At 28.2% G+C, this 24,350-nt stretch overlaps 1 protein-coding gene across 2 annotated transcripts; it reads right to left on the bottom strand.

Moving 5' to 3' along the window:
- Positions 1 to 17,890: 17,890 nt before the first annotated feature.
- On the bottom strand, positions 17,891 to 24,003 carry LOC141535514 (choline/ethanolamine transporter flvcr2a). 2 transcript variants are annotated; one of them, XM_074255476.1, is made up of 9 exons: positions 23,336 to 24,003; positions 21,912 to 22,053; positions 21,311 to 21,532; positions 20,808 to 21,032; positions 19,712 to 19,853; positions 19,388 to 19,590; positions 19,205 to 19,308; positions 19,013 to 19,123; positions 17,891 to 18,493 (listed from the first exon to the last, which is right to left on the bottom strand). In XM_074255476.1, the coding sequence occupies exons 2-9, from the start codon at positions 21,975 to 21,977 to the stop codon at positions 18,235 to 18,237; spliced, it is 1,332 nt and encodes a 443-aa protein (XP_074111577.1). In that variant the 5' UTR covers positions 21,978 to 22,053; positions 23,336 to 24,003; the 3' UTR covers positions 17,891 to 18,234. The 2 variants fall into 2 exon arrangements, with proteins under 2 accessions (XP_074111577.1, XP_074111585.1); XM_074255484.1 differs by lacking the exon at positions 21,912 to 22,053 and having other exon boundaries at positions 23,336 to 24,001.
- Positions 24,004 to 24,350: the final 347 nt, after the last annotated feature.

Here is a 24,350-nt window from a genome sequence, read left to right as displayed (position 1 = left end):
GTTTATGTGGCAAATATTTTAGATAAAATTACAATAGTGATATTTAAATATTTAATTAATGATTGCTCATGCTAATAATAAAAATAAAAATGTAAATAAGTGTATAATGACGACTAGCTTATGCCTAAAATCACATTAAATTAATTTTATTGAAATATCAAATTCATATCAACTCAAATGTTTGAATTTAAATTGTAAATTGTTTAAAATAATGTAAATAAATAGGTAAATTGAATTTAATCATCAATTATTAGAATTTAACGAGATATTTGATGGTTTAAATAAAATTCAAAGCTTGGAATTTTAAATGTGTAATTTTAGCTGGAGTGGGGGGGGGGGCACGGGAGCAGATGTAGAATTTGTGCTCCGGCTGATTAATTGTGAAAACTCGATACTATTTAATGTGATCGCGATATCGGATATTTTTGACAAAGCTCGAGAAATGTTTATGTTATTTTTGGAGCTAATGGATATCTTTGTAAGCTATCGCGGCATTGAATTACTATAATTATTGATGTGATGATAAATAATTAAATTATTTATGAAATGTTAACTGGTGTAATAATTGTAATTGCCGATTTATTGTGTATTATAAGAATATTTAAATAAAACTCTATCGATACGATTCAAATTTATTTTTTCTAATTTTTCCCTTTTTTAATTCGTTAAGGATTTTTTTAATTGGAAAAAAAGGTAAGTGAAAAATTATTTTTGGATTAGAAGGAATTATTTTGGAGAAAAGTATGAATAATGCTTGTCGAAAAATGAAAAGTTCTCAGTTTGTAAAAAGTAACATCTATTTTTATTTTATACATACAGAACGTAAATCGTTAAAAAATACGAAGGAAAGTACTTGTAGACGGGATATAGAGAAATATTTATGTGCAATATATCTCATGTAACAGCGTTATAAATAAATATTGTAAGCCATAGTTGTGGTATCGACAGCGCCGTAAAATTCCAAATGTTCAAATTTAGCTGCTACTTGGGACAAGTTAACGTGTTTATTCGATCTTAGGTCACTAGTTATCAAAATCAAATTTAGATTTATATTTATTTTTGAAAGAGTCAAAAAGTCGTGCTAATAATTGAATTATTGACATTTATCGAGAAGCATTGAAAATAATTTTAAAATTAAATCATTAAAAAAAATTATTACGACAATTAATTCAGCAAATATTTAATAATTTTTTTAACAAATAAATTATTGCAAAAGAAATTTAAAAAAATTGTAAATGCAATTTTTTGGAACAATTTTCGAGCATATTTGAACTATTGCAAAATCACGATTGATACGAGAGAAGGGAGAGCATTGATTATGCGAGAAATGCAAACCGAGATTTGTCCCAGAGCACTATGAAGCAGAGTCACGGTCGATAGAAACCGTGAGGGTATGGTTGACCAAGATGCCAATGATATATGTGATATGAAGCAAAGCAACATTGAGATGAATACATCGGATTATCTGTTCTATATAACGTGTACCGAGGATTATGAGGATTCTGCTCGCAGAGAGACGCGTTATCGTCAAGACACATGATAATCCATTGAGTATCGTTGTTGAATGTCGGATTATAGATTATGCATATTTCATTTGTGATATATACGCGATAATCCGATTCTACTTTTCATCTGATTGAGTGAGGTCCAGTGATGTGAATTCAGGGCGAGAGTAGTCGGAACCACACGCGCGTTCAGGAGATAATTTACGCGATTCTTGTCAATAAGTTGGCCGGATTTTTTTTTATTAATTAGAAAATGGAATTATAAAAATTATAAATATAATAAAAAAAAATAAACTAATCTACTTTTTGGTTATTATTTATTTATTTATTTATTAGGTTTAAATGCCGAATGGCAAAAATAATATATATAAAGTCAATTTAAAAAATTTTTTTAATAAATTAATTACAATAAAAAAAAACTTCTAAAAATTTTTACTTATAATTTTTATTAATTTTTACACGTGGAACTTTTGAATTAATTTTTTTTAATAATAATTTAATTGCTATAAAATTCTAAAAAAATTTTTGATGTTTGTCAACATTGAAAAATTTTTCATAAAATGCCCCATGAACAATAAACCAAAAAAAAATCTAATTGGAACAATTGTACAGGAAGATATTAATTAAACAATTTTTGACATTCGGAGTATACATATGCCAATATATTAAATTGCTGCGGACAGGTCATTTGGGAATGATAATAATCGTATATTGTAACCGCAATTGTAGCGGTGAACGTTAGTCAATCGAAAGTGGCCCATTAACTATTTTTGATCACGTCACTGTAGACTGTACCTACATTGACGCTTGACAATTTGTTGTATACGTGATAGCTGGCAGTGATATTTCGATTTCCCCAAATCGATATAGTTCTCTCTCTCTCTCTCTCTCTCTCTCTCTCTCTCTCTCTCTCTCTCTCTCTCTCTTTGATCGGAACTTCTGCCAGCTGAGTCATAAAAAAATTTAACACCACTGACGTTTCTGTTTGAATTTTGTGCTACCAGTAATTTCTGTGTTTCTCGGTCCGAAGTTCGAGCACTCTATCGAAAATGGATTTTACCGATAAAATTTATACTTCCAATACGACAAAAACTAAAGTTTCAAATAAAAATTGCAATATTGTGTGTACATAGTTGTGTGCTGATTGGTTATACTCGGGAATTCTCTCAGTAGGAGTCCTGTGCTTGTATTTGTTGAACTTGATAGCATATCTGTCAACCAATCTGCGTTTGTTCCAGATAATTTGTTTTTAATGGAGAACATCCGAAACGTACGCGCTACTTTCAATGCAATAACATAAACCATATGCAATTCAAATAATTTTTATTACATTTCAGCCTTTTAGAGTTTTTCTTATGGAATTAAATCGTAAAGAGTTGAGCAATGTCGTTAATTGGCCAATTAAAAATTATCTTATTTTTTTTTTTTAAATAAATTATTATAAAATTTTATTGAAAGCTAGGCTGCAGGATTTTTTTTGCATAAATGAAATTATGTTGCTTTCATCGACATAGTAATCTATTACTGATAATATTATTAGTGATTCTGTATTAAGTACTAGCATGTCGAATAATATGGCACTAATTAATAGTCGGACGGAGTATCAGCCAACGGAAATCCTACAAGCAACTTCTCTGAAATTTAGTTACTGGATTGCGTAGGTGAATCGTATCTAAGGCTTGCTCCTATTAATAACGTCATATTAATATGTTAATAAATTAATACTAAATATGGATCGATAAGCCATAAAAGCCAAGCATACATTGATTTAAAAGCACATATTTTTCCCAACTACATATTATATACAAAATAAAATTTATTGTTTAATAAAAAGAGTATCATTAAATCACAATAAATATAATTCTTGAAATCTTTCTCAAGATTTCTGAGAAAACACAAGAATTATAGAAGCTCTTGGATTCTTTTAGTCTATAGTTATTTTTTCCTTCGGGAAATTCAATAAGCTTGTCCGGTCTTGGAATAAATCGCCTTAATATTACTCCCTACATTACAATAATTGAGAAAATCTCTCTTGGAAGCTCACCAATTTTTTTTTGCTCCAATTAAAGATTTTTTACGGATTATTTTTGTTTGTTTTTTTCCAATTATTATATGTATTTTCAATTTTGATTGAAATTTTTCCTGAATTGAAAAGAGATATAATCCTATGTATATCCAATTACATTTGCATACAGATTAATTTGGTGTATAAGGGTACTTTGATCTTCTCTCTATACTATCTAATCACCACAAAGGCCATTGGCCAATGTAATGATTTCCCAGCTCAAGCCCAATTGCTGCTATTGTTCGATATGTATTTACAATTAATAACAATAATAATGATAATAATAATAATAATAGTATATTAGACAACAAATCTTGGAAACATGGAAAAATAGAAATAAGATTTTAAATTAAAAAAAAAAATGCAGCAATTATTAAAAATTATTTATTTTTAAATTAAAAAGAGCTTCAATAAAATTTAGTTTTATAAATTATTAATTTTAATTTCCTCGAAATAATTTTAATCTATTAATTAATTATTCAAGTTGACAGTTTGATATCTGTGGCCTCCGGATGTTTGATCATTCCTTCTATGTTATGAGTGATGAATTTAGTTTAACCAAATAAGCATCGTAGCTCAAGTTTGCTACGTAATATCTACTGAAAACCCAAGAGATATCTCCTCAATCATCATTTCTAACGGACACTGTATTATTAACAGCTATATTCCTTATTTATGTTTAAAATATTATTGTTATTTTGAATTGCAAATTTATTGCATCTAAAATCAGGAATTAATGATTGTAAAAAATTTTTCAGCAAAAAAATATATCCATAAAACAATAAAATTAAAAACAAATTCACATAAAGTATTATAGTTTAGTCTTAAATTATTTTCCATTTTCTTTTAGTGCACCAGTCACTGGATTACTTTGGCTATATTTTATTGTACGTGCTGCCATTGTTGGAGATAAAATTACGCGACTAGAAATGGCAGGCTCTACGTGACTTTTACCGGAACAATTTTTTTTTTTTTTTTTTTTTTTTTAATTACTTACTTTCTATATTTATTTTATAGATCGTCGGTGAGAATGAAAAATCATTTTTTCAGGATTAACTTTAATTGAAATATTTCTGCTGATAATGCTAATAAAAAGTAAATTATTTAAAAATTTTTCAATTAATTTTATAAATAAAAATTAAATGAAAAAATTTATTGTTAAAAAAATAAATATTTATCGGATTAATTAAATTTATTTATTTATAAACAATTCCCTTAAATAAATAATAGGTTTTCCAGTATCCCACAATTTATAGAAATATGTAGCCAGAAAATATATTCTCAATATTTCAATTTGTATCTGTAAATTTATTAAAAAAAATTTTTTAAAACCTAGAAAAATTTTTTTACAATATAAAAATATTTAAATTTGATATTTTTGTATAATAATACTAGTAACGCTATATATATAAATAATAAAATAAAATAAAAGCATCAAATTGCTTGGTAAAAATACTAAACAACAAAATACCGGAAAAAAGTATAAAATTTAGCAGTTAATGTTTTTTGAAATGAAATATCCTTTCTCTGGTTGTAACCAAAAGCATAAATGTAAATAATAATAGTATGGTAGAGGGTGTCTAAATCTCGGATGACAAGTAAAAACAACGGGGAATTGATATATTCGTGAATGCAGAGCAAAAAGATACAAAGTGAGCAGTTTGAATTACTTAACTAAAATAAGAGAGAAGAGAGAAGAGAGAAGAGAAGCGACTAAAGTGATGGTGTCGGGCATACACATATAATACAACCGGTGGAAACTGGAATGAACTTCGATGCAGAAACTCGATCAACAATTTGTCTTTGTATGGGATTTACGAGATCTACTTTCAATTCTCCTGTTTGTAAATCTATAAAGCTGTTGGCCTATTTAATTTACTTTTGACTTTACATCCTTGAACACCCCATCAGCTTTGATACACGGATTATTTCAGTTAATCCCGACACCGGCGACCGTTTCTATTTAATTGAATCACCACCCGTCTACCCATCCGCCATCTGCCATCCGCCATCCGCCCATCCAGACTATTTTAATATCTCTAAGTAATATCGACTAAATTTTATCTGACTAATGACTCCCCGGCTTTTAACTCCCCGTGAAAAATATCAGACCCCCCCCCCCCAACCCCACCCCTTCCATTTCCAGTAGATACTTTACGAAGAAATTGGGTCGAAGATGCCAGCCGCCAACTGACAAATGTTAACTCTTTAATTCGAAAAGTTGCATACTTATATTCGGCTCGTATCAAACTTCTCCTTCTCCTTCTCCAGCTTTCTCCTTTCTGCTTTGCTGGAAGCTATCTAACCTGTCGGGTTGTTATAAAAGTCACCCGGAAAAGCTGTCGGTTCACGAATAGATCCCTCGGGTAACACTTAAGTCAACTAGTTTATGCCAAGTGAATCGAAATATCTTGTTACTTCAAAGATTTATATTGTTTTTATTAAAATAATTATTTCCAATTTTTTTACACTATTAATTCTATTTTTTTTTATTCAATAAATTATTTTTTAAAGGGTAATTTTGTAAATAAAAATTATTTATTAAAAATCTGTGTTAATTTTCAATTAATATAATTAACTCGAAAAAAGTTAAAAAAAAAATATTTCAATGAAATTATTAATTTATTGAGAAAAATTGAAACTATTTTTAGAACTACTAGAATAAAAATAAAATCTCGAGATCTTTTCAACAAAAGAAAAATATATGATATATATCTACTCGAAACTTCTTCACAACTTTTTCTAAAAACTTTTCACGCAAAAAAAAAAACCCTAAGAAAATTCTATAGTAATTTTTTTAACTCATTAAATTCTTTGAAGAGATCAAAAATGACTCGGTATTTTTTTTGCACTTAATAGTGTGGTTTTTAAATTTTGTTTATTCAAAATTATCATTCATTTGTGAAAATAGTAAATTTAAATTGGAATATGAATTTATGATGAGTTGACTTATCTTGGTTGATAACAAAAGGACAAAATTTCCATGAATAAACAAACTAATTAACTGCCGTAACCTAAAGTACTGTAAAAAAAAAAAAAAAAAAAAGGTAAATTACATTAATTGTGATTATAATGTCGGGTTTTCTGTTAGTTCTGTAAAAGTGAATTTAAAAAAGCACTTTAAAGCCGAGAACGTGAATCGAATGAAATAGGAGTCGGAAAATGGGATAAGGAATAAATTAATAGTATTTGTACGTCTTGTATTTGTACTTGGAGTTGAGTTTATTTTTTTATGCATGAAAAGAATGTTAAGTTTTAAAGTTGTGTGTTGGTGAATAGGTGTGGAGGTAATGGGTCTTAACTAACCAGCACAAGATGAGCGAACAATGGGTTTGGGCAACTATTAATAAATGAGTTTCATATAGATTGTGGATGTAAACTAAAACTGGAGACTAAAACTTGTCTGTCGATCAGTATAAAAGCATTAATACGTGCTTTGCACTTTACTACTTTCTTTCAGAGATGCATAGACCTGATTCCACTTGGTCTATTGATTTTTCCCGACAAGTACTTTACTGCTACCACTTGGGTGGTAATAATAAACTCATCTCGGATCTCGAATTTATATTTATTTTGTTACTTTTTTTATGTTTTTTACTCTGTTTGTCGATCTTAAGGCACTTGGTACACTTTATATGCTGCTGGGGGTTAAAAGCTTTGCTGAATTTTCCCAGATATGAGTATTACATCGAATAAACTTCAGTTGTACATTGAAAGTAGTTCAAAATTGACTTCAAATGCCAGACAACTGATGAAAACGAGTTTCTAAAATTAGACGGCTTTATTTTTTAAGAAATAAATTTTTATACGTGAAGTTTTTGAAAAAATTTCAAGTTTTAATGTTAAAAAATTCGTACGGTTATTTTTTAAACTAAATTAGCCCAGTTCTTTATGTTTGAAAAACGATCGAGTTTTACATCCAAACAATTAGTATTGCTATAATAAAAAGAAGGAGGATTTTCCCTCATAAATTCAAGATATCATTCAAGAAAGCCATTATATAAATTCATACTTCATTGATCATGAATGTAAGCTCGTTTCAACCTCCAATCTACCGTCTATTCAAATTTATAATCGCTGAAGTCAACTACATAATAATTACATGCCAATTGAAGAGAGAATACATTAAAAAATAATAATAATAATAAAATAAATAATTTGATGTGAAGAAAAATGTTGAAAAACTATTGCTCAATGAGATATGAAATTAAATATCTTAAAATATCATTGGACTATATTTTCCGGATAAAACTTGAAGAAAAATCAAAATAAACAAAAAAGTTATTGAAAGATAATGAAAAGTTATGAACACTTTCTTCTGGTTTATTTAATACCTCTGGAAGAAAATAGTTTTTCATTATTTATTCTGTTACCGGATAAAAAGTTGTCTAACGTAAAAATATTATCATTTTAAGTTTAAAATATAATACTGCGCTTATGAGTTCTATTCTCCCGGTTATGTCGGAAGATTTATCAACTGACTTGGTAGAACGGGGATCTAATATATCTCTGAGTAATTGTAAGGAATAAGTTCCTACCTAGTCCTGATAGTGTCTTTGTATATAATCACAAGTATGAGCGACGGGAACAAATGTAATGAGACTAGGCAGCCGTGCAATGTCGTGAAGTTTTATTACCGAGTTTTATCACGTGTTAACACAATATCGTAACGATCTTTATAAAATAAAACGAAACGAAAGCGATTAATATGATATCCATCCCCGCGGTATTTTCTTTACTCGGAGTAGCTGAGCTGCTGCTGAGAGAAACGTGACTATCTTACTTCAGCCAGCTCTGGAATCTCCCGTTTTATCCCCGTCACGTTTGTAACTCTCGGAACATCTTCTATATGCTAGGAGAGCCTCATAAAATCACCCAACCTTATATTACACTTTACTAAATTTACCTACTCTTACTCTATTCCGCTCGAGTTTTAATTACAATTTATTATAATATTAAAATAAATATCAGCCTGAAATTATTTTCATCTCAAAGTTTGATGGTTTTTCAGGAAAGTCATTAAACCTCGGTTATTTATCGACTAAAATTTTCATTTAAAAAGTAATTAGTATTTACCACTTTTAAAATCATTGCACGGTAAATTATAAAAGTCTTTTTTACTGGAAAGTGGAGGAGTAATGATCTGAAAGTATACCTCCGAAAGGAAAGTGAATGAAAGGTTTGATTTTTTCTAAAGCTTACTTAGTTTCTCGAGTAATTGGCTGCCTCGTTTTTTACTTTGGACCCTCGGAAATACTTCGGAGATCTTCTTTAAAAACTACGCAATTTATTATGGGAATGTACGATTTATTTTGGATAAAAACGACCTTCCAATAGTCCAATCTATGTTTTGGGATATATAACACGAAGCACTGCTATTTTATTAATGTTCATTTTTTATTTTATCTGTTCGTTGTAACAAGGAATGATAAAACGGAATTTTTTAATATTTATCAAAGGTGAAGATGTAACTTTGTATGTGAAAAGCTCAAATATTGAAATTTCAAGGATTTTTAATATTTAATTTCACGAGTGTACTTTAAAATAAATTAAATGATAAAATATTCATTTTGTCAAATTTCAAAAGATTCAAAAAATTATTAAATTTTTAATAATAAATATTTTGCTACAGACTACAATTATTTAATAATATTATTATTATTAATAAATGAATTTAAAAGCAAAAAGAATATTTATTAAAAAAATAAGTTTTTTCGATAAAAAATTTAAAAAATAATTTCCAGTTTAATAAATTTATAAAAAAACTGTAATTAAAAGCCAGAAGGATGTTTATTAAAATTTTATCAGAAATTTTCTAGGTAAAATGAGAGTTTTATTAATAAAATAGTTAATTAATAATTTAAATTAAAAATAATTAATTATTTAATAATTTAAATTTTCCTGCAGGTCACATCAATTTTTTTCAGTTAAATTTAATAATGTTACATTGTCAATAAATTTTAAAAAGGAAAAATTTATAAGCAAATTTAATTAGAGTCCAGAAGAATGTTCATTAAAATTTCATTAGAAATTTATTAGAAAATTGCAGCGAGAAAATTAGTTTAAAAAAAAAAATAATAATAATAATAATTACCGACAAAGGGGAATATTAAATAGAGATATTTTTGAATAAAGGTGTTGAAATAAATTAGGAATAGTGTAGTTATATATCTATGGATAATATAAAGTGAGGAAACATGCAGAAGGTGGGTAATTGACTCAAGAGTACTTAATAAATCAGGTAATAGGTGTTCAGACTGAATAAGGAAAATGACTCACCGAGATTTACCGAGGCAAGATTTATCGCATCACGTAAAGCCCAATGGCTTTTATAATTTTCACACGGATAAATTCTGATTAATGAAATTTAAATTGTACAACTCGCCACCTTAAACAATCACATGTCTATGTAGATGTCTACACATAAAATAAATTAGAAATATTTCAGAGCCACGGCGCTTAATCTCCAGCTAATAGACGTTTTTTACAACCAATTACGCCTCGGTGACTTTATTTTAAAATCAACACTTTTGAGGAAAAATCTAAAACCAAAACAACGGGAGTGTTTTCAGGCTCATCGCTGAAGTATTATGCGGATAGGAGCTTTTTTTTATCACGGTTTCTTTTGTGCCTTAACAACTTTAATTCAGCGGCAGCGTATGCACGCAAATGAGCATTCATGAATATCCATATCCCCGACTTTTTACACTGGAGACTATCATCGTACAATATACACAACGTACATGTAATGCATAATATATACAAACAGTGCAGTCTCTGCTGTCGCGCTCTGCCGTCCATTGTTCTCAAAATTTCCACCCTATTTCTTTTATTATGCTTTAAATTTGAATAAATTTATCAATATTGCTTTTTGTTTTTCAATTCTATTAAAATTTTTGATAATAATTTTATTAACATTGTTTTACATTTTACAATTTTAAATAATGTATTTTTATTTAAAAAAAAAAAAAAAAATCTTTGAATTTAATAAATTGAAAGTTTGAATTTTCAAAAAATACTACAACTATTTTCACTTAAATATTTAATTTAACTTTATTAACTGGTTTATTTAGAACAGTTATTTTATTTCCTTATGTACAGAAAAAAATTTCGCAGTAAAAGCCAAGGAAAAAAGTAGAGTGTATATTAATAATAATATAAAAAAATTATAACACGGTTTTATACGAAAAGATGGAGAAAATCGTCAGAGAAAAAAAGCAAGAAAATAAGAAGGAGTACTTTACTTTTACTTGGAAAAATGTTTCAAATTTAAATATATCATCACCCGACATTTGCATTTATCTCTACCAAAAAACATATGTGTATATTGTATATATTTGTAGGAGTATAAGGTTAAAACAATGTAAATGACAAGTTGGAAAAATAGTTATAAATATTCGGAAGATTTTCCCCGCGGATTGATGTTGAATAAAATTATTAACATATGTACCTACGAGTGTGTGTAGTATGTAAATAAAAGATTGTGCGTATAATGTCTCAGTATTAATAATTCATAGGGCACCGAGCGAGGCTCTGAATGATTAATGAGAAGCACATTTAACGTTACAAAAAAAATATTTTACCAAAAAAAGAAGGAAGGGGAAGGGGAAAGGGAAGGAGAATCATGCGGTGTGTTTGACATTTAGCGGGTATCATCAGATCGCAGAGATGTTGATTGAGGGTGAAGTAGAGGTAGCTCTAGTGCTGCTGGTCTCTGGTATAATATGCAGTGTCTTCAATTGCATTCCTCCCAGGCATAATTAGAGGTGGTTTATGGAGTATGTCGGGCGTTACTGCCTGAGTGGTAGGGGAGTTTGCTGGCAGACAGAAACGTAGATATCCCTCGAGTGTCTCATGTGCAACAAAGGAACTTTCAGACACTTTCAGATATCCGGTATACATAATCATTGTTAATGCATCGATCTTCTATAATCGATAAGGTATTTTTAAGCTGCTTAATACTTCAAGTCACTGCTCGTTAGTTTAAGTTACATTAAGGTCTTCCAGGTTTTATAATTTTGTTTGAAGGTACTGCTATTTTTAACAGCTCTCAGACGCGGTAATTAGTTTTTGGTCCATTGTCCTTTTTAAGCAAATTATTAGATGATTTTTTTTTTTTTTTAATAATTAAAATAAAATTTTGCTTCATTAAATAATGACTCTTGTTAAATTGCACTGTACTCTCTTAAATATTGACGTTTTTAAAAATATAAGCTCATCCTGATGTTACACTGATTAAGAGCTTTCATTTGAGTACCCTCATGCATTTTTGATATATTTTTCATATATACATATATATAATATATATGAAAAATTGATGTGGGTACTCAAATGAAAGGTCTTGATGAGTATAACATCGAGGTGAGCTTATATCTTTAAAAATGTCAATAGTTCACAAGATAAAAAGTCACTTCTTAACTATGTTATGATAAAAAAAAAATTGATATTAATTTTTAGGAGAAAAATTAAAATTATTTTCTTAATTAAAACTAATTTATAAAATTTACCGATATAAATATGCTCAATATCTAAAAGCTTTCGCTCGGATTATCTCTTACATTTACTGTAATGCAAGTACTCCAATCATCATCAACTTAAAAAATAAAAGTAATCCCATTGATGGTACATGTTGTATATAAATATGGTGAAAGTAGTGTTATATATGATAATGCTTGTAATACCTTGTAAATATATCTATGAGTATCCTTTTTTTGTATTTTTTATATTCGACCGGAAAAATAAAATAAGCTGAAAATGGGCATTTACTCTTTCAAGCATTTAATATTTATTAAATATTATATCACAGTAACAATGGAATAGAAATTTCGTTGCTATTGTTGTTATAGGGTTGTACAGAGAAATTTCTTAAAATAAATAAATCATGTACACGGGTGAATAAATTTTAGTGTGCAGTGAACGATAAAATAAATATAATAAAATAAAAAGAGTAAAAAAAAGTGAAACCAACGTAGTCAGAATTGATGTGAATAGTGGAATAAAGCATTCATATCATAAACTTTTTTATTCAAAGTGTTAATGGAAAAGAGAGTAAAAGGATTTAAAAATAAAATCCAAAGGTTCTATTTTTTTTTTAAATTTTTTTTCAATTTGAATTTATTTTATTTTAAAACTTTTTGTAGCATTGAAAATTTAAAATGTAAACTTGGAGCCATATATCAACAAAAACTTTAGATAAAAGACACATTTATATACTACGGTATGAAAATAAATAAATATTAAAGTGGAAAAATCAAACGTGTTGTACAAAAGTCGACAGTTTTCAAAATAAAATCACACTGAGTAAATAAGCAGCTATTTTTATTGATAATTTTTGTAAAAATTCAAATTTTTATGGCATAAATGACTGAAATTTAGATATTATATCCTCAATAAATACTTCGGCACTCGGTCCTAGTTGTCCTAGAACCCATCTGCCTGTTTCGGGACAAATAATTATTATTCCGAGTACACTTATTGCCAATGGAGCCAAAAATGTCCACAAGAGCTGCAAAAATTTTTAAGTTTATTTTATTCAGCTATTTTAATAAAATAAAAAGTTTACGTTTAATAGCCAGCACACGACCATCCAGCCCAGCAGAACGGTTCCCGCGGTATTCAAGTACGGAGCGTACTCGGGACGGAGTAAATATTGCAGGCCTGGGACATTCGATGACAAATCTGAGAGAATTAGTTGAACCTATGTTTACGAATTTTATTTTAATTAAAAGAGATATTTTATTATTAAATAGATGCTAATTAAATTTCATTTAAAATTATTTTTAGTGTGATATTTTTTATTTAAAGACACCGGGAGTATTTACTCGACTGAAAAGTCTGCTAATTTTTTTATAGTTCTATACACACTTTCAGACTTTACGCCAACCTTTTGAATGAGAATTAATACACCTGACGACGTGCGAAATTTTTTGTTAAAGAATTCTAGATTTTTTATTTTATTTGCGGACAATAATTTATGTTCATGTTAATTTATTTATTTCCTTTTAAATATGAATTTAAAATATTAACAGAGCTGAAATTTGATTTTGTAATTAATTACAATTTAATAAAACATTTTTATTTGTAAATTTTGTATAATTTAAGCCTCCTTTAACAACTAATTGAGCCAGACTAATTAATAATTTTATGTTCGCTGTTGCAAGTTTGCAAAATGTTATTGAAACAGAATATATCAAGTTTTATCTGCTACTAGGGTAAAATTCCACGAGATACCCTTTAAATTTTCATTATTATCTCGGAAATAAAGATTGTGTCAGCACGATAGGTTAAACAAAATTTTTCAGGCTGTAATTTACAATCATCAGGTCATTAAAAAATATTTAATAGATACTATTAAAAAAATTTAATTGAAAAATCTAAATTATACTGATAAAAAGTTAAATTAAAAAGTGAACGAATTTTTCTGGATACTTACGTCCATTATAAAAGTTGGATTAAAAAATAAGTGACGCGAAAATTTTAAATGTCACGGTTAATTTATTTATATTGTTTTAAAGGTTACATTGCTCTTTTCTTTCAGACAACAAACGATCTACTTCAAGTAGCTGCTAAGGAACATTGAATTTAATTATTTATCTTTTATTAAAATTTTATTAAAGTGAATTATTTGTTAAATAAGTTAAGATTGTGTTTAATTAATATTGGATGTAAAAAAAAATTAAAAAGCTGTCAAGTAGAACGAATAAAGTTAAATAATTTTCCGGACTTTAGTTTTATTTAAAATAAACTGACATGTTTTAGTTAATTTACAATTTTGTTGTTGAGTTGGTATGTTACTATATTAGTCGTAGTTTGAAACCTTCAAACCACATATAATTTTGTGTTTGCCAAAATGAACGTTAAAATAATTGTGGGTTTAACCGCGAAATTTACTTGGACTGTAAATATTATATTTTTCCCCAGAAATGTCTATGATAAAGACATGATAAACAAAAATTGTTGGGTCATTTATTTACAGAAAATAATTTATTATTTATTTACGATCAAGCTTACAGTATTTAATTAATTAATTAGTGAAACTAGAATGTAAAATAAAATAAAAGGATGTTAATTAAAAATAAAATAAGTGTTGGAAGTATTGAGAAAGAAATATCCAATGTACTATCGATAATTAATTATTAATTACTGGTTGACATTTTATTTACACCTTTGACACTACAATAAGTTATTTCAGTCCTTCTTTTTCTGTCAATAAATAACTACGATCGTAATTCTGTTAATTAAAGTCATTATTATTATTATTATTATTATTTTTTTTTTTTCTAATTTAATTTTATGTCATAAAAATCAATAGTACTTAAAAATTAGCAATTATAAATAGAAATTAAATTAAAACTTTATGCATAACAGGGAAGAAAATTATCGAGAAATTTTAAGATAATGAAAAAAATTTTTTTTTTCTCTATTGGAATATAATTAATATTATAATTAGCAAGTTGAAGTACGATGAAAGTTTAAGACGCACATCTCAATTATTAACTTTTCTTATAATCAGTGTAAAATATATTAAATTAATTAGCGAGGAATATTAATTATATGCATCGATATTGGCCAAAAAAATTAATAATTAAAATTTAATATTGTTGGTTTAATTCTTGGGGGTCATTCTAAATTAATTATAACGCGTCAAGTGTGTTTAACTGAAGTAGCAAGACTTATTCATTAATGAATCAATATTTGGTGGCTTAATCGAACCGCCCGACTTGCAAATTTCAATAAACGGAACATATATAGTGATAAACTTGGCTGTAGACAGCGGATCTAATATAAGAGAAGTTGATATCAAAATTGACATGCTTGCGCGATCAAAAGTGCTGTTTCAGCAGAAAGTCGCACAATTGATTTCCCAGCAGTGCATTTGATTGATTGACAGAAACAATTTCCGTTAAATTCAGGTATTTTTTCTAATTTTTCAATGTTTGTTCCCGGCAAATTTGTTAAAAATATATATAAAAATATCTATATGTATATTTAAAACATGAGATTTAATTGGAATAAAATTAAATAGAGATGGTGTAAATAAATAGAGCGAATTTAAGCCCAGAAGAAAATGATTCTCTAACGTAATGACGCAACATGTGTTGACATGCATCACTGGATCGTGACCAAATAAATAGAGAGCTTAAAGCAAACTCTGTTTGTATGTTTTAAACTTTCGAAAGGTTTCGAATTATTCCGAGGGCTTTAATTTGAAGCTTGTAGTTTTTGGCAAAGATAAATATTTAAAATAAAAAATAAAAAGGAAGAAAATTTATTGTTTAGTTGATTGCTTTAAAAAAAATTAAAGTTTTGTAATTAAACTGTCAAAATATTTGTTATAAAATTTGACAGGTAATATAACCCGAGAGTATTGTAGGCTGGATTTCAATTATTTAGTGGATATTTGAAATGTGTCATTTCCTGAGTAGAGAGTACATAGTGCAGAATAGAGAGTACAGAGAGTCTAATGGGATTTAGCTTATCCCGTGTGAAATAAGAATTTGAAATGCCGCGTGACGTGAGCTGGTATAGTACTATTGCTGTTGTTCCGTTGTAGTACAAGAGTCTCAATATGCTTTAAGGGAATATAAGAATCAGTCACAGGAAATAGAATGGGAGAGGGGTGCGTCTGAAAGAACGATTCGTGTTATTATCCCTCTTCTTGGCTCTCCTCTGGTTCTTCGACAAAAACAAAAAGGAAAAAAACAAAAAGGAAAAAAAAAAAAAACAAACAAGCGAGATAGGAGGCGAAATTGTTGTGCCAAAAATGAAAGAGGGTGATAAAAAAATAAATTACCCAGTGTATATTATGATTGTCATTTAGATACTCGGCACGTCCGTATTTTGACGTCCGAAGAAGCAATCGTACGTGGCGATGCTTGCAATACCCCTTCCCGGAGGGAGAAAAAACCGCTGGTTAAAATAAAACTATGATACAAATTCGGATTAATATTTTACTTACATTCGCGAAATAAACTCCCGGGAATGGAAAAAAACACTCGGGTTCTATCTTGGGATTGGGGTGGCTCTAAGTGATTATTTCAATGTATATTTTCACTTAGCGAACCTGAGCCGAGGCTGGCAAAAAATTCAATAACACGGTTTATTTTATTTTACTCAAATTAAAAATGGATTTTTCGGTAAATATTTGCCTCATTAATTAGAGTTGTTTTTGATAAGCGAATGGGGCTGAAAGAGGAAAAAATTGATAATGATAAGGCAAAGGAATATTTAAATTAACTAGTACTGAGAGATTCGAAGCTAAAATCGAGTTAATCAGGCATATCTCTGGTATCAAAGATTAGCCTAGTTTTAAGCTCTGAAGAATTCATCATCTTCTCATATATCTTAATTTTGTTTTATCTTTTCAGAGGTTTCGGGCAATGTGCCAAGTACTCCTCTTGAACTTTTAACGAGTCGCGTGAAAAATCAAGGCTACTTTTTTTGGAATTATCATTTCAAGCCGACGTCAGCGTCATCTGCGGTCGGCGTCGGGTCGAGATGATAAAGAAGAAGGTTTAGTCTTGTATTACCATTTGTTCCTTCTTTTTACGGCCGACAGTTAATTGTCGATTGCAAATAATGAAAATTTTTCTACATAACAATTTTTTTCAATTTAATAAATTTATTATTGTTAAAAAAATTTTTTTTTTAAATTTAATTAAAAACCAAAATCATTAATTATTTAATAATAAAAAAAAAATAAATTTTGCAGTTTTTTAATTTTTAAACAAGACAAATTTTCTAGACTCAAAAAAATAAAAATTTTTTTTAATAATCAAGGAATAAAATTTGAGAAAAATAAATATCAATTATAAGACAATTAATGAATGTCTCAAAAAATATAATTCAATATTCTAATATACATCCAGAATTTATACACACAATTTAAAACTCTAAAATTTAATAACAATCTCAATACACATAGTAGTCCAATTATTACAATTTTACAATGCTTATATTTAAAATATGTATTTATTTATTTATTTATTATATATATTATAATAATTATTGTCTCATCAATACTCTAAACAATTACCGCTAAAAAATTAAATCTAGATAGGCATTGAATTGTCTTTTAAAAAATACTGTTAAATAATTATTTTTTAAATGCACATTAATTATCTACTCTGTAAAAAAAACCGCTAGGCAGTCAAAAAATAAGTTTATAAATATATCAGACTTGGGTATTAATCAACTTAGTTAAATAATCGGTTATTTCTGATCTATTATTGTCTATTACTTATTCAAAACTCATTAAAACAGTAAATAAATAGTAACAATAGGCTTCTACGGCATCAAAATGGCGATTAGCCCTATAAAAATAGTATTTTCATGCATAAATTTATATATTTCCCCTCCCTGGTCCCTAAATATTAAAATACATCAATATATTTACCTATCACTCTACAATAAAATCTTTCGTTGTAATTTTAACATTTAATAAATATATATTCTTTAGTTCTGGAATCTATTTAAATATTTAATCCCCAAAGTTTGGCACAAAAGTTGTGGCTGTTCGTGAATACTCGAACGAGATATTTCTATTTTACAATACTAGGTACAACGTCATATCAGGTATAGAAGTAATTGTGAATTTGAGGTACCAATTACCGTAACTCCTAACTTTTGTCTAGCTAAATAGAAGCGCTAAATTTTTACAGTGGATTATTTAGCGTTCTGTCGTCTTAAATTGTTGGGAATAATCGCTGTTATCACCGCGCCGACTGCTAAAATTCCACAGAGAGCAAGCGATGCCCAGAAATCGGTGGTTACGTCGATTAGGTACCCGTAAACTATTATAAATATTATTCCAAATACTTGGACCAGTGCGTTTAATAGACCGGCAGATGTTCCTTCTGGTTCTGGGTAGGTTAGCTCTGCGGCGAATTCGAAACCTACTGGTAGGTAACCAGTCATGAAAAATCTATAAAAGATAAATTTATTTTTTACTTTGCGAAAAAAAAATTACTGTCAAAATTACAGAAAAAAAATTTGTAATTTTTATTTAAAAAAAATTCAAAGTCTAAATTATTAAAAAGGCGAGAATTCCCAAAAATGTTGTAAAAAAAATTTTTTTTTTCTTAAAACTCGACAAATATTTTTAAAAAATATTTTAAGCAATTTAAAGGAAGAAAAAATTTTTTTTGCTATCAATATAATTTTTTTTTTTATAAAATAAAAACTTTTTTTTTGAAAATTTAAAAGAAATATTTTTTAAAAAATTTTTAAAAGGATTTGACACTTTTTAATTAAAGTTATTTTGACCTCTAATTATTTATAAATTTAATAATTTTTTTTATGAGCCTAAAATTATTAAAAATAAAAAATTTATGTAATTTTCATAAACAATTTTTTTTTACAGGAAAAATTATGATTAATATACTAACTAAACGAATAAACGATTAATATCGAAAAATAAATTATTATTATTATTAATACAAACCCCAATAAAGATAAGGTCGTATAAAAGACTATTATTGATCCAGAGTCTAATGTGAACGTAAATACAACTAATCCCAGCAGAGAAAAAATATAAACAACGAGTGTCGTTTCTCTGAAAATAAACGAAGCAAACAAAATTATGTCCCACTAATTTTCTTTCAACAGCAAATAGTAATAAAAAATAAATAATTACTTGAATCGGCGTGTCTTGTCAAGAATGACTCCACACATTACAGAGCCCAACATACCAGCGCAGACGATTGCAAGCCCCATACGACCAGCATCTTCTTGCGCTCCCTTTCATTCCAAAAATACTCGATTATTCAATTGTTCCGTAATTTAATTTCTTACTAACAATTATTATGAATATACATACGGGGAAGTGACTCGTAACAATCCGGCTTAGAACGGTGCTTATGGCGTAGAAGATCCCGACGTTGATTCCGTAACTTAACAGCAACATTACGTAGCCAAAATTCAGCCCGAGTCTTTTTAGTGATTGGAAGAAGTCGGATTTTTCCAGCTCGTTTTGCACAGCCTGGACCGGGCTTGGAGATAGTGGAGGCTTTGCTTTAAAGACTGGAAATTTACAAAATTAATTAAGTGTAAGAATTTGGAGTCAATGCATCAAAAAATTTTTGACGTAAAATTTTTTACTGTGAGCGTGTAAATTTTTTTTGATGGAAAATTTTGGGCTTACAGAATAAAATCAAGAGGAAAATGACAGTAGTTATAGAAGCGTTCATGTAATTCATGATTTTGAGTCCATCTTTGACGATTGACGGATCCGGGCTATCTTTGACCAGCATCGGGGGAAACAGGAACCCGATGGCGATACCCAGCTGGATAAAAGATCATCACAATTAATTTTTTTATATAAAAAAAGGATCATCACGCAATAGTTGTTATTAAAATTAATTGCGGGCTGTAATTGTAATTATAATTATTATTGTAAGGTGTTACGTGGTTGTACGGTTAGTTGTTATTGTCGATAATGAATTCAAGTTCAAATATCATTACTTAACTGTGAATAACTATAATCATAATCAAATTCAATTTGCTCGCACGGTAGCGGATTTATTTTTATTCTAGTCCGCGTGCAGTAAGGATGTCTAGACTGCGAGTGAAAATTATTCATACGATAAAAAACTTTATCGGAGTATAAAAATCTCATCATTTTTTTTTTTGAGCGGAAATTTGTGAGCGCGGAAGCGAAAAATATTGTCACTGCAAAATTTAAAGCGTTTTTATTTTTTATCTAAAGAATTTTTTGATTAAAATTTGAGCTAATGATTTTTATCGGCGTTCTGAAAGTCCTTGAACTTTAAAAGAAATTTCATCAATAAATGTAATCTCGAGTCGTAGTAAATAATGGCAATAATACTCTTTTACTTCCGTGTTGAGCGTGTAATTGTATGAACAAGCAAACGAGATTCGATACCTTGAGCAAATTAAATCATTTATTATTATTATTACTGTGACTATTATTATGTCGTGGGAATGTTCGCGGGTATGAATTATATTCTCCTGATAATACACGAAGGGTTCGACCCCTTTGGTGGCTCGCCAGTTTAATATCACCAGTAGGTCTAGCCGCTGCAGTGATTACTTCCCATCAGATAATCATGCGCCAAATTCTCTTCTATTACATTTATTAATTCATCCAATTATTCATTTTATCTATTATAACACGTAATTAAACTAACACGAAGAAAAAAAAAATTATTTTGTCTTATTATTATTATTAAAAATTATTATTATTATTATTATTATTTTGGTAATTAAAATTGACATACTTGATTACCGAAGACACCAATGCTGCAGGCACTGCTGACTTGGTCTGGTCCAAACCAAACCGCGGCTAATCTCGCGGGGACTGACAAAATAAAGCACTGACTTGATGCAACAATTGTGTGTCCGATAAATGCGATCAAAAATTGGTCTTGCTCAACACTGAATACTTTTACCCAGGAACCTAGGGCTGTTCCTAATCCACCGGCTAATGCAGCGTACCTCAAACCCTTTGATAATAATTTTAATTAAATAAAATAATTTTTTAAACTTAAAAAAAAATTATTTTTGCATTAATAAGAAATTATTTTGGACAGTTTCATCATTTTTAAGTAAACAGAATTATTTTTGAGCCAACAAAAATTTTTTTATTCAAAAAAATTTCTTAATAAAGTTTAAAAAATTTTTTTTTAATTAAATTAATTTTTAAAAATATTTGTCAAATTTTTTTGGGCCTAAATTATAAATCAAAAATTAAAAAATTAATTATACATTTAAATATACTCACATATTTATCCAAAATATAACTAGCAGGAAAAATAAAAGGTATATAAGTAATCATGTAGATCATACTCGTCATATCCACCAAAAACGCATCTACTTTGTAATATTTCATGACAATATCTGTTATAATACTGTACTGAATCCATTGCATAGCATTTGACGCGCTGTAGATCACAAAAATCGCCAACATAAACCATCTTCTTCTATAAATTTTAGTTTCGACGGTCTAAAAAAATAAATAAAAAAAAAAAAAAATGAAATATATTTCGTCATAAAATAACTTTTATCAGTGATCAGTGGTGTTGAAAAATATTTGTTAATCATAAAATTAATCTGAGTAAATAAAAGTGTGTCGTAAGCGTAAAAACAAACGATTTTAATTATTCTTTCCTGGTCGATTAAATAAATTAACAATGTACAGGAAAGAAAGATTGTCTGGTTATTAAAATAATTGTAGTGTTGATGTTGCAGAATTTTTTATCTCAAGAATGCAGAGTGAGAATAAAGAGATTGATTCATTGAGCACCTATACTTAGAACGCGAATTGATAATGAATATTTATTCAAATATACATACATAATCACAATAATTACAAGATTAATTACCTCTGTAGGTTGGATGTCGCACTCGAGCTCGACAGCTTTGACATAATCTACTGACGCTCGGCTCATTTTTGATAGCTAGTTTTTAATGAAATATCGAAAATTACTGTTTGGTAATAACAGTGTTGCACAAATGTCAAGGTACCTGGAAAAATCGATCAGGCAAATTATCTTTACGGCGCTATTATTTCTCATAGATAGGAATGAAATATTGCGGAAACTTTTTCAATCGCGTTATCGAGGAAAATAGCGATACCTTTGCTGGAATTATTTTCAGAATAAAATTTAGAAGAATTAAGAATGGAGACGGAAACTGAGCGGTAATGACGAGCATTATTAGTTTTATTAAATCCGTAACGCTCATTATTGAATTGCTAGGTGGGAGTTACCGTGTCTTTCATGCGATATCTTGGAAATCGATAAATGAAAAACATTATAATGATTAAATTATTATTGTAAATTATTCAAATTAAAGCGAGTTAAAAATAGAGTTTATTATTTAGGTTGAGGTAAGACGCGGAATAATTACTGAGGATTTATTTATGTTGGTTTTTTCAATTGCTGTAACTCTGATGAAAATTAGACTAATTGTAGCACGTTTTCATTATACGTTTGAGTGACTAACGTTCTTTGAGGAGCTTTCTCTTGTTTGTTTACTTTGAATTCACACCAAAAATTTACTTTCTTCACGTGGAAACTCCCGGACAACATCTTGGTTCTATTTTTGATGAGATGCTTTTATTTTTCTCGGGAAGTAAACAAGGCAGAAGAACTCTTTAGAATTTTTCTTAGTCATCAGAGGATTCGCAACAATTTTAAACGGAAAATTTTGACAATGTATTTTTTATTAAAAATTAGTAAAATTATTTTAAAAAAAAAATTTTTTTATGGATAATATTATCATGAATTTTTATTGAAATTTTTTCTTTAAAAATATATGGAAAAAAAAAAAAAAAAAAAAAAAAAAAAAAAACAACAATACGTCAAATTTTATAAATAATTTTTTTAAAAAAATTTAAATAAAAAATCAAATTTAGAGAAAAAAAAAATAAAAATTTACATTTAAATATTTTATTGAACGTTCAAATTAAAAACTATTTAAAAAAAGAAACAAAATAATTAAATTATTGTATTGAAAATTAAATTAAAAGCCAACCACTCGATAGCAATTATAATTAAGCTTGAAAAAAATTAAAAAGCATTTAATTCGACGCAAAAGTTATTTATAACGGAATTTATTAACCCTATTATAGATGTAGTATATTTCTCTATCGATTAAATAGTTTGTAAATTATTGGAAAAGTGGTAAAGATGCCAGTCATATCTTTAAATAGAATCCCAAAAATATTTACGTGGTTAGCTAATAAATTAAAATCAATAACAATATAAAATAAAATACTGTCTTATAATAATAGAACATAATTTACCTCTATTGTAATAATTTATTTGAAAACAAGCATGACACACTCACTTCCCCGCGCGTTCATTAAACTTACAATACAACCCAAAGCTTACTAGATAAAATAACTTTCATTAACTACGTAATCAGGTACAATTCCACTTAATTAACATTTGATATTTTTATTTTAATTTTAAAACTTTAGCTGCCGGATCAACGAAAGTTTGATTTTAAATTTTTGCTCCGTTACTGATAAATAATTTAGAGTGCTCAAGATTTTTATTTTATCAATCAATAAATTATCAATCACGTCAATAAAGTGCTTTGAATAGAAGACGAGATTACGGAGAAGAATTGCTTCCTTTTATTCATTAAAAAAAATAATTATAATGTTAAATAAATAAATTTTAAGTAAAAAAAATCGAAAAATTACAAAGTTAAGAAAATAATAGATAAAAGTTGGCACGTAATTACTAATTATTATTCAAGATAACGATAATAACAGAAAATATTTGTACAAAATATAAAATACTAAATATTTTATTATTTTACGCAAAGAATCTCTTAGAGGGTCAATGGAAAAATTTAATGAAGCAAACTAATTATTTAAATATTTGAATAAAATTTGTTATCAGTTATCACGGTCGTGTTTGACGGGTGACGTGACCGGCAGCTCGGAGTGTTAACAATAAACTGAGTAGCGGCGTCAACTAAACATTAACATTCGTCAGTCAGCTGAATATTATCAGCTGGTTGTAGAATTCAGTGGTGGCTGTTGTCTTCAACGAGTACATTGAGCACTGCTGTGCTTCTGCGCGAGGTACTTCGTTTTACCCGGGACACGCGCACTGATATCACGCGATAATTCAACGTGATAGTTCTAATGCTTTTATGCTTTACCATCAACTCATTTTATTTTATTATTAAGTGGATATTCTATATTGTTTTGTATGCGTGTCAATCGCCGATGATTTTTTTTAATGCCTAAGAAACATGACAGCTAATCGATAAGCCTGTAATTAAATACTAATTTTTTTTATGGG

The sequence above is a fragment of the Cotesia typhae genome, unplaced genomic scaffold, assembly GCF_013202065.1.
Source record: "Cotesia typhae breed Kobodo isofemale line unplaced genomic scaffold, CoteBio_Ctyphae contig_123, whole genome shotgun sequence".
Classification (NCBI taxonomy): domain Eukaryota; kingdom Metazoa; phylum Arthropoda; class Insecta; order Hymenoptera; family Braconidae; genus Cotesia; species Cotesia typhae.
Note: the sequence above shows the minus strand (reverse complement) of the source record. Positions and strands in the feature narration are given on the sequence as shown.